A 15,322-nucleotide genomic window follows, 5' to 3' on the forward strand; every position below is an offset into this window, starting at 1 on the left:
CAAGACTTGGCTCTCACACAGTCACACACAGTATCTGCTCACGCGCACGGGTTCGCTTCCCGCTGTTCACAGCGTCGTAGCCAGTGCACCAGAACAGCAGAGAATTGTATGAATCCTATAGATTAAAATGGCCAATTTGGGTGCAATCCATAGAGTTCAAATTGTCTTTCAACAAAATAATCGGTTTTTAACTACAGAAACCATTTTAGAACAATCTGCGATGGTGGGTGTCATGGCTTGCTGAAATGACATGGAACAACCCGAATACCATTCTAGGGTTAGGAGACACTACTTGTAACAGGTATACTTAGGGCTCTATTCAATCTGTACAGTTGAAGCGTTTCAGGTTGTGTGATAGAAATGTAAAGGTCATTTCTATTGAACTGACATATGCAGCGGGTTTACTGTGAATGCAGTCTGTGCTAATGCGGGAACATTTCCTTTAAATTTCAAAAAACGCTTTTAAAAGGAACTTTCGCGATGCGGATTGAATAGAGAGCCCTTCCACGAATAGAGTGTAAACCACCCCATGTGACTGTGATATTTTACATTCTTGGTCCTCCAGATGCATTTACTGTTATGACAGGCAGGGGGCAGTACAGAGAAGCATGGCTCGGATGTGTGTGCTTGTGCATGGAGTGGGTTATTACTCCAGTACCATGAGGAAATATACTGCTCCTTCCATCTTTGAGATATCATTCATTAACACATAGCAAAGCGAAATAGCAAGAGGAAAGAGGAAATATGGCACCACTTTGGACCTTTGATCGCCAGGCCCCATTCACCGTAGTCCGTCAGAGATTGAATGTGTGATAGTGAGTTTGTGAGTCCATCCCTCATCTCTGAAAAATCGGGTATTTCTCAACGTTTGTCGAACTAAGGTTGAATACTTTATTAATGCAGTAAAAGAAAGCTACCAGATACGTGTCATACGAGTTCAATTAGTATATGTGTTGTATTGGCCTTTTTCCTCTCATTGCCAACAACATTTGATGTGTCAATGCTTTAAAAATCCACTGGCTGTACAGTGTTATCTTGGTAATGATACTCTTTCAAATCTTAAATTATGCAAGTTTATTCCTACTGCAGCCCCACCTGGTGTTAATATACCAAACCATAGTAACTTCATGAAGGGCAGAAAGTTCAAAGTGAACATTGGATACCATTGGACACCGAGTTCTATTCAGATCCTTCATCAGCACCATCATCAGTATCATCATCATCATTATCCTCTTCATCATCCTCATGATCTTCATTACCCATTCGACATACATGTACATACATTTAAAGTCCACAAAGCAAAGAACAAAGAACACCAAACAAAGGAGCGTTGTGACTCCCAGTTAGAGGGCCTAGGCCCGTTCGGGTATGGAGCTAGGTAAGGTGTTCGTAGCATTGACCACGTTGCGGGGGTGTGGAGATTACAGAGTTAAGAGGTTAAGAGCGACCTGTACAGATGATGGATAGAGGGAGGGAGTGTAAGAGAGGTGGCAATTCACAGTGCATTGTGGGCCTGTGAGTCAGGGGGGATTTCAGGGTTGAAAGAGGGGACTACCCAAGTTTATGGTTAGACAGTCCAGACTCCAGAGCAGGGGGGGGTTCCAGTATGAGGAGATGTTTAACCGTAGAAGCCGTGCAAGAAAACACAGACGCACAGGAGGATGATGGCGTTGGCATTGACCACGTTCCTCCACATGGGTTTCTCTGAGGTGTCTGTGAGTTGCCTCTGCAGCTCAGCCTGCTCCTCAGCACTCAGCTTGGGAGCAGTCGATTTCTCCAAGCCACAGAAGCTCAACACTGCCTTCTTACAACAGCCTGGCTCCTCGGTGGGCTCTGCACAGACACACAAACACAGGGATGAGGAAACAGTGTGTGGTTGTAAATGTGAGAAATAAAATCTGTATGTGTGTCACGGAGTAACAGATAGAGATTGGAGAGAGACCTCTCTTATCATCCATATCCACATAGGTAGGTTCTTGATCTTCCTTCCAATTGTCTAGCTCCAGATCCACCCTCTCCTCTGTGCTGTTCCTCAGCTGCCAGCACAAGCGGTGCAACTGCAGATGGAGGGAGGAAGAGGCACAGGACAAACACATGGGGAGAAATTAATTTAGAGATGGCAGAGAGACTGCGTTTTTATTCAATTAACATTCACGGATGGAAGAATAACTAAATAAGTTTGACTATTGGGGGAAGTTGTAACTTACATGTTTGTCGTCGATGGGTTTGGTCATGAGGGAGATGCTGACTATCAGCAGGCAGGAGATACAGAACAGAATAATGGAGAAGTAGAGGTAGTGGACCCCACAGATGATCTCAGGACAGTTAGTGGGGGTCACACAGCTTCCTGTCCCATAGGCAAACTCACTGATCATCCTGGTTAAGCCAATAGCCAGGCCTATCGTAAGGCCATAGAACACACCCTGAAAGTGGGGGAGGTCTGTGACTCAACACATTTGCATGGTTCACTTCCAATTGCACAAACATCACGTATAACACAAACAAGGCAGTAAATGGTGAAAGTGGTAACCAGGGTCCTTTGAGCCTAGCCAGCAGAGTTCAGATAAACTACTTAGGCAATAAGGTCCGAGGGGCATGTGATATATGGCCAATATACCACGGCTAAGGGCTGTCATTTAATGCACAATGCAACGCGGAGTGCCTGGATACGGCCCTTAGCTGTAGTCTATTGACCATATACCACAAACCCCTCAGGTACCTTATTGCTTAATTAGACAACAGGTTAAATAAACCAGTTCAAACCACAAGTAGCTCAAGGAAACTAGTTTATATCACACTGACTTTTGTTAAGTTAGAGACTCACCGGCTCATTGACGCGCTTACAGAAGATGGCGAGCATGAAGGTGGCAGCGATGGGCGGAGTCAGGTAGCTGGTGATTGACTGGATGTAGTCAAAGAGCTGGCCGCTCTGAGCAGACTGGACCACAGGGATCCACGCTATACTCACCCCGATCAGAACCAGGATAAACACCCTACACAGCCAAGAATAATACATCAATATCAATATTACCCATTTATCTAAATGCAAACATACACAAACACAAGCATATACACACATGTATTAAAGCAAGTGAAGTCCAAAGAACTTGAGCAGGCTGAGCTGTGTGTTACTGTACCTCCCAGCGATCATGAGTTCCTTCTCAGAGGAGGAGCTGCGTATCTTGGTGTAAATGTCCATTGTGAACAAGGTGCTGGCACTGTTGAAGATGGAGGTCAGGGAGCTCATCAGAGACGCCATCATCACCGACAGCATCAGGCCTCGCAGACCTGCAGGAAAGAGGGGGAGGATGGGAGGAGAGGGCAGGGAGGGAGGGGATGCAAAGGAGAACAGGAATGGAGGGAAGGCAGATTAGGATAGGTGTAGAAAAGAGAAAAGAGAATTAATGAAGAGATGAACGAATGTGATGGTTGATTGTATTGGCAGCAACAACTGTTTTCCTGGAATAAGGAGTAGTACTTATTGAATCCACTATTTGCAGCAGTAGTAACAGTGTTGTAGTAACATAGTCCCTGTGCAGTGCGGTGCCAGGACAACAACCTCTCCCTCAACGTGAGCAAGACAAAGGAGCTGATCGTGGACTGCAGCCAAACACGCCCCCATTCTCATCGACATTTTTTAAGTGGAGCAGGTCGAGAGTTTCAAGTTCCTTGGTGTTCACATCACCATCAAACTATCATGGTCCAAACACACCAAGACAGTCGTGAAGAGGGCACGACAACACCTTTTCCCCCTCAGGAGGCTGAAAATATTTGGCATGGTTCCCCAGATCCTCAAAAAGTTCTTTAGCTACACCATCGAGAGCATCCTGACCAGTTGCATCACCTCCTGTATGGCAACTGCTCGTTATCTGGAAGGTCCTAATTTATTTATTTTTTGTCAAAGTCATAGACTGTTCTCTCTGCTACTGCACGGCAAGCGGTACCGGAGCACCAAGTCTAGGTCCAAAAGGCTCCTTAACAGCTTCTACCCCCAAGCCATAAGACTGCTGAAAAATGTTTCAAATGGCCACCTGGACTATCTACATTGACCCCCCACCCTTTGTTTTTACACTGCTGCTACTCGCTAGTATCGGTATTGTTATTTTATTGTGTTATTTAATATTACCTTCTTTTTTTTACCTCAGTTTATTTCGTAAATATTTTCTTAACTCCATTTCTTGAACTACATTGTTGGTTAAGGGCTTGTAAGTAAGCATTTCACGATGAGGCCGTATACGGCACATGTGACAAATACAATTTCATCTCATTTGATAGTGGTGCTAGGACTGTCATTGTTACTAGATGGACGAGTATCTTCTGTTACCCACCATTTGGCATGAGGTCCACCACCAGTTTGGGATAAGCAATGTTGGTGCAGCCAACACTGGCCCCACAGTACCTCAGACACTCCTCTGGTTCCACGCAAGCCACCTCGTCTGGGTAGAGGATTCGGCTGATCATGCCAGGGAAGACCATGAGGAACATGGGCAGCAGCTTCAGGTAGCCACACAGGATACAGCCAGCCTTGACATGGGAAAGATTCTTGGCAGATAGACAGCGCTGGACAATCACCTAGGTGACAGGAGAGATAACAACCCTCCAGTGACTGAAGAGGTGATGGATTACGTGTTCATGGTCAAACAGAAGTATGGTGCCTCTGTATTACTTGAATATGTCAATATCAAGAGTAGAGGGGAATGAAAGGGGTTTGAAGTCAAATGCACTCGTCATTCCTTCCATGCGCCATACAGCCACATATCTTCTGACAGGCACAAATGTGTATGCAGCTTTTCTAGCGGAAATATTAATCAAAGGAAATGTTTCCCTTGCCGAACGTGACCCAAATTGCTGATCACAGAAGAAGGCATGGCGCTATCATATATGAATTAGAGAAACTTAAGCTTTGAGTTCTGCTAATCGAATAAACTGTTTCAACGTGCGTATTTAACGTGTGTGAGTGAGTGCTCGCTCGTGTGTGTGATTGTGTAAGTCAATATCCTGTTCTTTTTTCACAGTCACCTCTGTGTTCCCGGCTTTTAGTCTTATTTAAGTCTGTGGGAAGGAAGTGCATTTGGGTCTAACTAAAAGCATGCTTCTCTTCATAAGGCAGCCACTTAAGCTAAGACAAGCTGAGAGCTGGCTGGAAAGAATGGCCATGGTAATGATACACACATTAGTGTGTGTGCGTGTGCATGTAACTGAGGGAGGGTGTTAGACTTATTCATTCCCTACGGAGCAGTAAGCTACCTGATCAGTGCACCAGTACCAGGTGGCCTGGACAGTGAGGCCAAACACCAGGCCTGGCCAGGGCAGGTCCCCTGTCACCGCGTCCCTGAAGATGTGGAAGGAGTCAGGCCGAGGGGTGTAGCAGCTCTCACTGATGTTGACCCCAGTCAGAGTGGGTATGGCCTCCATGTAGCGCGTCTGGAAGTTCTCATAACCTCCCACCTCATTGAAGGCTGAGGAGACAGACCGAAGAGGGTTGGGAAAGAGGGATGAGAGAGGTTGGAGGAATTAGAAGAAGAGAATAAATCAAGGAAATGATACTCTGTAGAAAGGGGGAAGGAGAACAAGGAATGCATTGGAGGAAGGGAATAAAGAAGGGAGGACAAATAAGAGATATAGAGTTACAGGAAAAGGAAAAGAGGCAATGAATAAATACATTACCATAACCCATGAGGATGAATAAATACATTACCATAGCCCATGAGGATTAATAAATACATTCCCATAACCCATGAGGATGAATAAAACATTACCATAACCCATGAAGATGAATAAATACATGACCATAGCCCATGAGGATGAATAAATACCTTACCATAACCCATGAGGATGAATAAATACATTACCATAGCCCATGAGGATGAATAAATACATGACCATAGCCCATGAGGATGAATAAATACCTTACCATAACCCATGAGGATGAAAGATCCCACGACCATGATGATGGTCTGCAATGTGTCTGTGTAGATCACTGCAGCCAGTCCACCTGAAGCAGAGTGCACATGGTGAGAGTCAGCACAACACAATCCCACTCATTACTCATACAGGGTTACAGTCAATGACTAAGCTGTTGAAAACCACTGTAGTACTCATTTACACTGTAGACGTGATGTTTATTTTTTACTTTAATGATTGCCCTTGGTCAAAAGGGATAGCCTGTTAGTGGTCCAGTTGTTCGTTTGATGTTTGTCTATCACGTAGACTCTATAACTCCCCTCAGTAGTTGTGTACGGTATATGAATATACATGTAGGTCATTGATATTCATTTGAGCACAATGGTAATAAAGAAGATACGGTGGCCTACATGCATTTGCGTGGGGCTGCCTTACAGACTGAAAATCAAGCCCTAGCAAAGAATAACAGTGCACACAACTTTTGCTGTTGACTGCACCTCGAAAGCATCGATGTGTCACGTGTGCATGACAATATTTGATGCTGTGAGTCACTCTATTTTCAGCAGTTAACTCACCTTCATGTATGATATTTACAAAACCTATATTAAACTCAGCTACATGTTTATATGAGCATTATGCAAACCTAATTCTATACAGAGACTTTTATTTTATATTTAACCGAGGCAATTTACCATGGCGGCCTACCCCGGCCAAACCCTAACCCGGACAATGCTGGGCCAATTGTGCTCCGCCCTATGGGACTCTCAATCACGGTCGGTTGTGATACAGCCTGGAATTGAACCCGGGTCTGTAGGGATGCCTCTAGCACTGAGATGCGGTGTCTTAAACTGCTACGCCACTCAGTAGACAGTCTAGATTAATCTACATTACATGTTTATATGAGTATTATGGAAACCCAATCTTATACAGAGACAGTGTTGCGTCACTGACCTTGCTGAAGGCCTGTCAGTGAACTAAAATCCAGGAATGAATGCATCATTACAGAGGTGAACAACAAGGTTTTATCAGGGAGTATGGGTAATTACCCATGTGGTACAGGAGATAAACAGCCTTGGAGGAAGGCATTTGTGCTGTCAGACATAGTCTGCTATTAAGACTCAAATACAACGATACAGGATGGACTTTACTCCACTCTGCCATGGTTACAGATAACAACTCCATATTGGTTTAAATGGACATAGTCGATATAGGGCTCCTCTCAGTGAATTAGTTATATATCGCTCCTATACACTAAGTGTACAAAACATTAGGAACACCTTCCTAATACTGAGATGCACCCCCTTTTGCCCTCAGAACAGCCTCATTTCGATGTGGCATGGACTCTACAATGTGTGGAAAGCATTCTACAGTGATACTGGCACATGTTGACTCCAATGCTTCCCACAGTTTGGTCAAGTTGGCTGGATGTCCTTTGGGTGGTAGACCATTCTTGATACACACAGGAATCTGTTGAGCGTGAAAAACCCAGCAGCGTTGCAGTTCTTGACACACATTTAAGCTGGTGCACCTGGCACCTACTACCCTACTACCCTGCCCATTCACCCTCTGAATGGCACACATACACAATCCATGTCTCACTTGTCTCAAGGCTTAAAAATCCTTCTTTAACCTGTCTCCTCCCTTTCATCTACACTGATTGGTGGATTTAACAAGTGACATCAATAAGTGATCATAGCTTTCACCTGAATTCACCTGGTCAGTCTATGTTATGGAAAGAGCATGTTTTGTACACTCAGTGTATATCACTGCTATATACAGTTATGTAGTGTATAAGTTGAGAGTATGTATTGATTTACCTGTGACGGTGTATAGAGCCGTGATACTTAGCAGGAGAATCACAGCAAGGTAGATATTCAGCCCCAGAGCCTGGTTAATAAAGATGGCTCCAGAAAACATATCTGCCTGAGAGAGAGAAAGAGAGATTGAAAGTGAGAGAGAGAGAGAGAGAGAGAGAGAGAGAGAGAGAGAGAGAGAGAGAGAGAGAGAGAAAGAGAGAGAGAGAGAGGGAGAGAGAGAGAGAGGGGGGGGGGGATTAACGACAAAGGAAGGGCTTCTATAGGGCTAGCACACGATTTTGGATGAAGAAAAAATTCAATATAATAACTGTCATAAACTAACATTCTTGAAGTTGAGTCTTTCTACGTACATAAATTAACATGGACTTCTAACAACGTGATGAAACTTTGTTGCCCCTTGCTGAAACAAGCAATAAAACTGGCCTTCTTTAGACTAGTTGAGTATCTGGGGCATCAGCATTTGTGGGTTCGAGTACAGGCTCAAAATGGCCAGAAACAAATAACTTTCTTCTGAAACTCTATTCTTATCCTGAGAAATGAAGGCTATTCCATGCGAGAAATTGCCAAGAAACTTAAGATCTGGTACAACGCTGTGTACTATTCCCTTCACAGAACAGCACAAATTGGCTCTAACCAGAATAGAATGAGGAGTGGGAGGCCCCGGTGCACAACTGAGCAAGAGGACAAGTACATTAGATTGTCTAGTTTGAGAAACAGACACCTCACAAGTCCTCAACTGGCAGCTTCATTAAATATTACCCGCAAAACTGTTGTTTAAATGGACAGTGACCCCAAACTTTTGAATGGTAGTGTATATATACAGTGTACCTTGTTGTTTTCAACAGTAATATACAATGAACAGTGATATGAGTGACTCACTGAGATCTTAGTGAAGACATAGAGGAAGAGTGAGAGCACTGAGAGATAGATGCGGATGCGCTGGCCTCCGAACCTCTTCCTCAAGTACTCTGGCATGGTCACCACCTAAACAAATCCAGTAGACATGATTACATTGTGGAATAGCACTAGATTATATGCTACAGAAATGTACGAAATGGCATGGTATAATGGTAATTACACTGTAATAGCAGAAAAGGTTGTTCTCACCCCAGCTTTGATGTAAATGGGTACAAAGAGCCATCCAAGAATGATCACCACCACAAGGGCCTGAAAAACACACATTCTAACGGTTCAGATGGGGAATTCATGAAATGACAGATTTATCTTTTACTAGACGTGTTACTGCTTTCGCCCACTGCTATTCTCTAGTATCGATCATATAGTGACATTTAACCTACACGCTTGATAATAAACGTGTATGAAAAAAGAGCACCTTTTATACAAATAATTGCAGAGTGCAATAGAAATAGAGATGAGATGATAATAGAGATAGAGATGATATGATAACAGAAATAGAGATGAGATGCGATGATAATAGAGATAGAGATGAGATGATAATAGAGATAGAGATTAGATTATAATAGAGATAGAGATGCGATTATAATAGAGATAAAGATGAGATGATAACAGAGATCGAGATGAGATGATAACAAAGATAGAGATGAGATGATAATAGAGATAGAGATAAGATGATTTCAGAGATAAAGATGAGATAGAGATGAGATAATGATAATAGAGATAGAGATGAGATGATAATAGAGATTGAGATGAGATGACTACAGAGATAGAGATGAGATGATAACAGAGATTGAGATGAGATGATAATAGAGATTGAGATGATTACAGAGATAGAGATTATAATAGAGATTGAGATGAGATGATTACAGAGAGATTAGATGATAACAGAGATAAAGATGAGATTATAATAGAGATAGAGATGAGATGATAATCGAGATTGAGATGATATGGTTACAGAGATAGAGATTAGATGATAACAGAGATAAAGATGAGATTATAATAGAGAAAGAGATGAGATGATAATAGAGATTGAGATGAGATGATTACATAGATAGAGATGAGATGATAATAGAGATAGAGATGAGATTATAACAGAGATAGAGATGAGATGATAACATAGATAGAGATGAGATGATACTAGAGATAGAGATGAGATTATAACAGAGATAGAGATTAGATGATAATAGAGATAGAGATGAGATTATAACAGAGATAGAGATTAGATGATAATAGAGATAGAGATGAGATGATAAAAGAGATAGAGATTAGATGATAACATAGATAGAGATGAGATGATAAAAGAGATAGAGATGAGATGATTACAGAGATAGAGATGATAACATAGATATAGATGAGATGATAATAGAGATTGAGATGAGATGATTACAGAGATAGAGATGAGATGATAACAGATGTAGAGATGATAACAGAGATAGAGATGAGATGATAATAGAGATAGAGATGAGATGAGTGATAATATCAGGTACGTTTCAGAGGTTATGATGATGTTTGCATGAGAGGTTATCATGGTATTTATTTACATTAGACGTTGCCACTCACATTCCATTCGAATCCGCCAATGGCAAGTCCACCTGCTGCCGCAGTCCCTGCGATGCCAACAAAATGCCCACTGCCAATGTTGCTTGCAAAGAGGGATGCCCCAATCTGGAGAGGAAGGACAGAGGAATGTTCATGATCAATTTATACAGAAAGTAATGATATTCTTTCACAGTTTTTGGATATGGAAGGTCATTGAGAAGAACTTCATTCATAAAGGAACATTTACAACAACAACAACAGGTGTACCATGTAAGATAATGGGGCAAAGGTTGCCAAGTACATGGTCCATAGAAGAGAAATATGCAATGAAGTTAGACACCTCACGTGTACTGGTACAATCAGCATCAGTCATTCTTGAGTCATTAGAAGCAGTCTCAAATGAAGGGCATATGATTTATGGGCTTCCAACACATCAAGATAAAAGATTATGACCTTGATTTAAGTATGAGCTGGACACTTCCATGGAATACAGGCACGGATTAGGATAGTTCAGGGGAACAGGGTGTGTCTTTCCAAATATGTGCCACTGTCATAAACAGTGGCCAGTAAATTAGAGCGAGTTCGATGCCTTTGAACGTAATAATGTATCAGCATTCAGGGCTCAAACCACCCAGTTTATAATATGTAATAGACTGTCCTGAGAGAAGACTTATACTCACTGGCCACCACACCATGCTTCTTCCTGCCAGGAAGAATCCACCTACGGTGGCTCGGTTTGTGCTCACCATAGCCTGCAAAGAGAGACTGGTTAATTGAGTTGTTTTGAGATACCATATTCATGTATCAGGGATCATGTTGATCAATAACCTTGTTACATGATACGGTCATTTGCACCTTTTTCAGTTATATATACATGGTCAATATACATTTTTGTTTATATGGTATTTAATTGGAGTCTGTTAGTTTCACACTTGATGGTTTACTACATCTTGTAAACATTGTTTGGGTCAATCATCAATCAGCACTAACCACTGAGCACACACTGGTTGAATCAAAGTTGTTTCCACATCCTTTCAATGAAACTACATGTACGTTGAACCAATGAGGAATAGATGTTAGTTTGACGTCTGTGCCCAGTGGGTGTGTAGTTAGTATTGTATCGACTCTCCACACATCTGAAACAATATGACAAATGCAAATGTATTCCTCAGCAATGTAATTCAAACATACTTGGTGACTTGTTCTATAAATGTCTGTCAATATTATACATTTTGCAGCTGGGCATAAATTGAAGCAATCCAGGTACTTCAATGAGATGTCAGTGCACTTGGTATTCATAGGCTACTTACCACTTGGTATTCATAGGCTACTTGACACTTGGTCTTCATAGGTTACTTGACACTTGGTATTCATAGACTACTTAACACTTGGTCTTCATAGGCTACTTAACACTTGGTCTTCATAGGCTACTTAACACTTGGTATTCATAGGCTACTTAACACTTGGTATTCATAGGCTACTTAACACTTGGTATTCATAGGCTACTTGACACTTGGTCTTCATAGGCTACTTAACACTTGGTATTCATAGGCTACTTAACACTTGGTATTCATAGGCTACTTAACACTTGGTATTCATAGGCTACTTGACACTTGGTCTTCATAGGTTACTTGACACTTGGTATTCATTGACTACTTGATATGTGGTATTCATAGGCTATTTGACACTGGGTATTCACAGGCTACTTGACACTTGGTATCCATAGGCAACTTGACACTGGGTATTCATTGGCTACTTGACACTGGGTATTCATTGGCTACTTGACACTTGGTATTCATAGGCTACTTGACACTTGGTTTTCATAGGCTACTTGACATTTGGTATTCATAGGCGACTTGACATTTGTTATTCATAGGCGACTTGACATTTGGTATTCATAGGCGACTTGACATTTGGTATTCATAGGCGACTTGACATACCCCTGAGGAGAATTTCTGCATAATGTACCTGGCACAGGTTGGACAATATCTGCAGCAACAAGTGTACTGCATGAGTCCAGACATTAACCCATTAGTGATTATGTTTTTTGGAGGCCATCTGAATAACTTTGTATAGAAAGTGTAGAATATCATAATTCATATTTTATGTTTGTAAATATAAGGACATATTATCACTCAGAAGGAAACTCATCGAAACACTATGAAGATACTTCTATTTTTTTATTTAAAAAAAATCATATTCAGAATAGAGAAAACAGCTTTTTTCCAGATTAAACTAAAACATGCTCTGTGTTCCTTTCTGAGGGATTAACTATTCACAGACACAGAGTTGTTTTAGTGTCAATGTGTCAATGGAAAGATTAAGGAACTCACCCATACTCCGACTACCAGGACAACCACAAAGTAGATCACAATCACGGAGATATCCGCCGGGTTGTTGACTGCCACTGTGCCATTAGTAGGCACACTTCTAACTAAGGAGAACCCAAAATAATCCTGTGTCATTTTGTCTGTTCTGAGCTGCAGAGGTGACCAGAGGACAGGTGTATTGTAGAAGCCTCTCTCCTTTACTGCTGTGCTACTGACTCCCCTGTCACCTGCAATGCTACTTATGTACTACTGACCCCACAGATAGGTATGTGTGTGCATGTGAGCACGCATGTACGTGTGCGTGTGGAGGCTCCTCAGAGGAGAAAGGGGAGGACTGTCCTCAACAGTGAATTTCAGAAAAATGTAAATAGTGAAACATTTATAAAGTTATCATTTTTAGATGACATTATACTAACTATATTCACATCACCAAATAATTGATTAAAACACACTGCACTTGCAATGAAGGTCTACAGTAGCCGCAACATCACTCTGTAGGGTAGCACCATGGTGTAGCCGGAGGACAGCTAGTTTCCGCCCTCCTCTGGTTACATTGACTTCAATACAAAACCTAGGAGGCTCATGGTTCTCACCCCCTTCCATAGACTTACATAGTAATTATGACAACCTCCAGAGGAATCCTCCAAATTGTCAGAGCTCTTGCAGCATGAACTGACATGTTGCCCACCCAATCAAAGAATCAGAGAATGAATCTAGTACTGAAAGCACAAGCTATAGCTAGCTAGCACTGAAGTTCATAAAATAGTTCATAAAATATGGTGAGTAGTAAAAATGAATGAGAAGCAAGAGAGAGAGAGAAAGAGCGAGATTTTGTATTTTTTTCCATTTTCACTTACCTAGCTGGTTTAGCCTACTCAAACACCCTGCTCAAACAGAGATGAATACTATGTTAGCTAGCTGGCTATGGTAGCTAGCTGGCTATTGCTATCCAACACTGGAACTCTTCGAAGTCAAGGTAAGATTTTGGTTTTATTAATTTATTGCCCGCCAGTGTAACTGCTAAACTCCTTGCTGACTGTACACTGTAATGCATGATCGTAGCGAGTTTACTAACACCTTAGTTCTAGTAGCTATGTTGACTATGACGTTATTTAATATGGTGACAACGATGTAGGATCTGTGTAGCGGTTAGTGGTTATGATGTGAAGGTTTGGTTTGGAAAGGTTTTTCATCTGGTCACAGACAGCTGATGTGTTGTGCACGGAAGTCTACAAGCGCAGGGAAAAGGTGAGAAGAGGGGAGTGCGTAGATGCGAGAAGAAATTCTACAATGATCAAAAGGATCATGCTGTTTGTATGTGGCTGCAATGAAAGTGAACTCTGTTTGCGTGTGATCAGGGGTGTATTCATTCCACCGATTCTGTTATAAAAACATATCTTAAACGAAAGCAAAAGGAACAAAATATGAGAAATGTACCTGAATGTGTCCTATAGAAAAATCTTGTTTGCAACTGTTGGACAAATGATTACACACTAGATCAGCTAGAGGCAACAAGAGTGTGCAAGGCAGTGTCGAATGTGTCAATGTCTGTCACCTTGATAACTCAAATTTCTCTCGACCTGTGCTCCTACATTGTAAGCTTTCATTCATAGGCTAGGTTGTAGCAAGCTCATGATGTGTATAGGTAAAATTCAACTATCATGTAGTAGCCTAAATCTGCCGATGTTACATTGAGCTGGGTTAATTGTATATGAATGACAGTCATCCAATGTGCTGTAGTAGAAATAAGGCCAAGCTCATAAAAAAAGATTGTTGTCCCTCATCTTAAACGGCACAAACCACCACTGGTGTGTTGGTTAATAGTATGTTTGAGACAATGCAAAGAATGTGCTTTATGGCAAACAAAGGGTAATTGAAAGGGAAATCAACAGTTGCTACATCCATTTTTGGACTTATAAATTAATTATATGTACCCATTGATTCTTGAAGAATGTACAGTAACTTATGCCTTATGAGCTTAGTTCAACTGTTGTACCCTATCAGAACCCCAAATATAAGCTTGTTTTACTCTAATGTTTGTGAAAAAACACAATATAGCATAAAAACGATCATTTTGATATAATGGTTGGTCAGTCCTTGCATCCATAGCTCTGTCTAGGAATTTGAAAATGGTTGCATTTCTCTCTCCAAACCCATCCCTCAGCTTTTTACCAAAACAGTGGCAGGCAGGCAGTAGCTTTGTTATTGTTTCTACTTCTGATTGACGCTTTAACGATCAGCTGAACCGAAAATACTTAGAAGAAAGAAAAAAAAATCCTATAAAAGACAACTTGTAAGCCACTCCACTTTCAGAACTACACTAACCCTAGTCCTAATGGAAACGGCTGATTGATAAAACTCTGAAAGTAGGTGTCTACTGTAGGTAGATACATCAACTGTGAAAGTGCTATGGCAGCAGGTGAATTGTGGACTCCTGGGAGAAAGAGCACACCAAAGAGCATACAGGAAAAACAATATATTGGGTTTTTGATAGAACACAACCATTAGGAAGGATTTTATTGGCTATAATGTTTAATGGGGAAATATAGTAATACTAGCATTAAATGTATGTTAATTGACATGGCTGTTGATTGTAAGCCCAGTCCATGAACTCTTCTGTCAATATTAAGACTTATTTCCACAAGGAAACAAATTCTGAATCAAGGTAACAGTCAATCAAAAAGGTACTTTCTTCACAAAACGACCTCACTCACAGAGTAAACACACAGATAGTGGGTTAATGATTACTCTGCCCCTCCTCCATTCCTCTTCAGGTTGCTGGTGAAGACTTGAGTGTGCGTGTGATAAGGGGCT

The 15,322-nt window shown here is 41.5% G+C and overlaps 1 protein-coding gene across 1 annotated transcript; it reads right to left on the reverse strand.

The window, feature by feature from the left end:
• Nucleotides 1–1,059: 1,059 nt before the first annotated feature.
• Nucleotides 1,060–12,749, reverse strand: slc5a1 (solute carrier family 5 member 1). Its single transcript, XM_029653366.2, has 14 exons — nt 12,512–12,749; nt 10,859–10,930; nt 10,200–10,304; nt 8,829–8,888; nt 8,601–8,705; nt 7,722–7,827; nt 5,915–5,995; nt 5,248–5,459; nt 4,329–4,572; nt 3,138–3,288; nt 2,825–2,993; nt 2,208–2,423; nt 1,943–2,057; nt 1,060–1,833 (listed from the first exon to the last, which is right to left on the reverse strand). The coding sequence occupies exons 1-14, from the start codon at nt 12,641–12,643 to the stop codon at nt 1,619–1,621; spliced, it is 1,983 nt and encodes a 660-aa protein (XP_029509226.1). The 5' UTR covers nt 12,644–12,749; the 3' UTR covers nt 1,060–1,618.
• Between the last annotated feature and the right edge of the window lie 2,573 nt (nt 12,750–15,322).

The sequence above is a fragment of the Oncorhynchus nerka genome, linkage group LG4 (assembly GCF_034236695.1).
Source record: "Oncorhynchus nerka isolate Pitt River linkage group LG4, Oner_Uvic_2.0, whole genome shotgun sequence".
In the NCBI taxonomy this organism is placed as follows: Eukaryota; Metazoa; Chordata; class Actinopteri; order Salmoniformes; family Salmonidae; genus Oncorhynchus; species Oncorhynchus nerka.